At 53.1% G+C, this 1,528-nt stretch overlaps 1 protein-coding gene across 1 annotated transcript in view; it reads right to left on the reverse strand.

The window, feature by feature from the left end:
* Csf2rb (colony stimulating factor 2 receptor beta common subunit) overlaps positions 1-1,528 on the reverse strand; it is a 25,631-nt gene that overhangs the window by 5,026 nt on the left and 19,077 nt on the right. The window contains exons 8-10 of the mRNA XM_031359416.1: positions 1,398-1,488; positions 1,128-1,185; positions 369-472 (exon numbers count right to left, since the gene is read on the reverse strand). Coding sequence (XP_031215276.1) covers positions 369-472; positions 1,128-1,185; positions 1,398-1,488 — 253 coding nt within the window. The remainder of the gene's footprint in view (positions 1-368; positions 473-1,127; positions 1,186-1,397; positions 1,489-1,528) is intronic.

A 1,528-nucleotide genomic window follows, 5' to 3' on the forward strand; every position in this document is an offset into this window, starting at 1 on the left:
GGTGGGCTCCTGACAGGTGGGCTGCTGACAGATGGGCTGCTGACAGATGGGCTGCTGACAGGTGGGCTTAGCAGGCTGAAGTCCTACTGTGCATGTTCAGTCACCCATGAGCCATTGCAATGCTGGGCTTACATAGGTCACGTGGCAAGAAGGGGCTTTGTGCTCCAGGACGCTGCCTCTGGTCCCTTGTCTGTCTCATCTTAACCTGGGAGTCAGAAACAATCTCCCTCATGTCTCCCTGGAGTGCCATTTTCTAGAGTGGGCATCATCTCCTCACATCTCTTCAGAGACCCACAGGCTACTGTGATGTGCACCATGGAGGGGTTTCTTCCCACAGGCTCACTAAGGGTCAGAGCCCAACCACTCACCCTTGTTGCTCAGTGAAAAGGCTGCTCTGTGGTTCCGGGGGAGAGGGGTTCTTAGAGGCGGAGGCTGCCATGCCACCAGCAGACCAGAGTCCTTTACCTCCATCCTGGAAAGAGAAGGGATTTTTTACTGTGAATGTGGCACCTCAGGAAGGAGGGGACAGTGGAGGACACACATGCATATGGTATCTTCCATAAGCTTTGTGCATGGGAAGAATATCCCCATGGTGGGGCCCAGCTCAGGCCTCTGACTCCAAGAAATGGAGAGGCATCCATGGGTCTGTGAATTCCTTTATCTCTAAAGCTCTGAGGGGAGCAGCCATGCTATTCCCACAGCTTCTTCTCCCACAGCACTGGTTCCCCATGGCCATCGTTCTGTGAGACCTGGACTGTCGTGTCCTTCTGTCCTTCACATTCCTGTCTCAGGTACTGAGCCTCTGGAGACAGCCTGGTTGCAGCCAGCTGTCCTACCAGCTCAGTGGCATCTTGCTGTTCTGGGTTCAAGTCCTGTCCTGAAGCCCCTTAGCCCCCTGTACACCTCCAGGAGAAGACTGTGCAGAGCCATCTTGTGTAGGAGAATGTCTTTACTTCTGTCTCTGACTCCAGACAGAACTCAGGGCAATTTGTGAGATTCCTTCTCCTTAGGGCATTCAAGCAGTCCCAGAAACCCACCTCCTCCTAGCCTAGCCTTCTGGCTCTCCCACACTTTCCCACTGGGAAAGTAATTGGACAGGGAGCCAGCAGCAGGGCCTGCCTTCCTACCTGGAACAGGAAGCTCTTGCTGGGGTTGGGGATTTTTTCCTTCCACTTCTTGTACAACCTAGAACATAGCAGGAGGGTGAGGTCCCATATATATTCGAGGTCCCAGAAACCTCTTGGTCAGCTACTTCCATGCCCACGTATAGAGGGAAAACTGAAACCAGTGGAAGAAATGGTAGGCTGGGAATGATACTGGGCCTGACTTTGTCATCTCTGTGACCCTGGACCCTGGAGCCTGGTTTTGACTTTCATCTCTCCACAGACTTCACTTACCCGTATCCATAGACACCACCAAAACGGAGGCCCAGGAGCAAGGTGAGGATGAGAAAGACCGGAATGAGGACTATCCACAGTGTGGGCATCACTTGTTCAACAAGGAGAAGCAGCATTAGTTGGGAGGCACA

The sequence above is a fragment of the Mastomys coucha genome, unplaced genomic scaffold (genome assembly GCF_008632895.1).
Source record: "Mastomys coucha isolate ucsf_1 unplaced genomic scaffold, UCSF_Mcou_1 pScaffold11, whole genome shotgun sequence".
Lineage (NCBI taxonomy): Eukaryota > Metazoa > Chordata > Mammalia > Rodentia > Muridae > Mastomys > Mastomys coucha.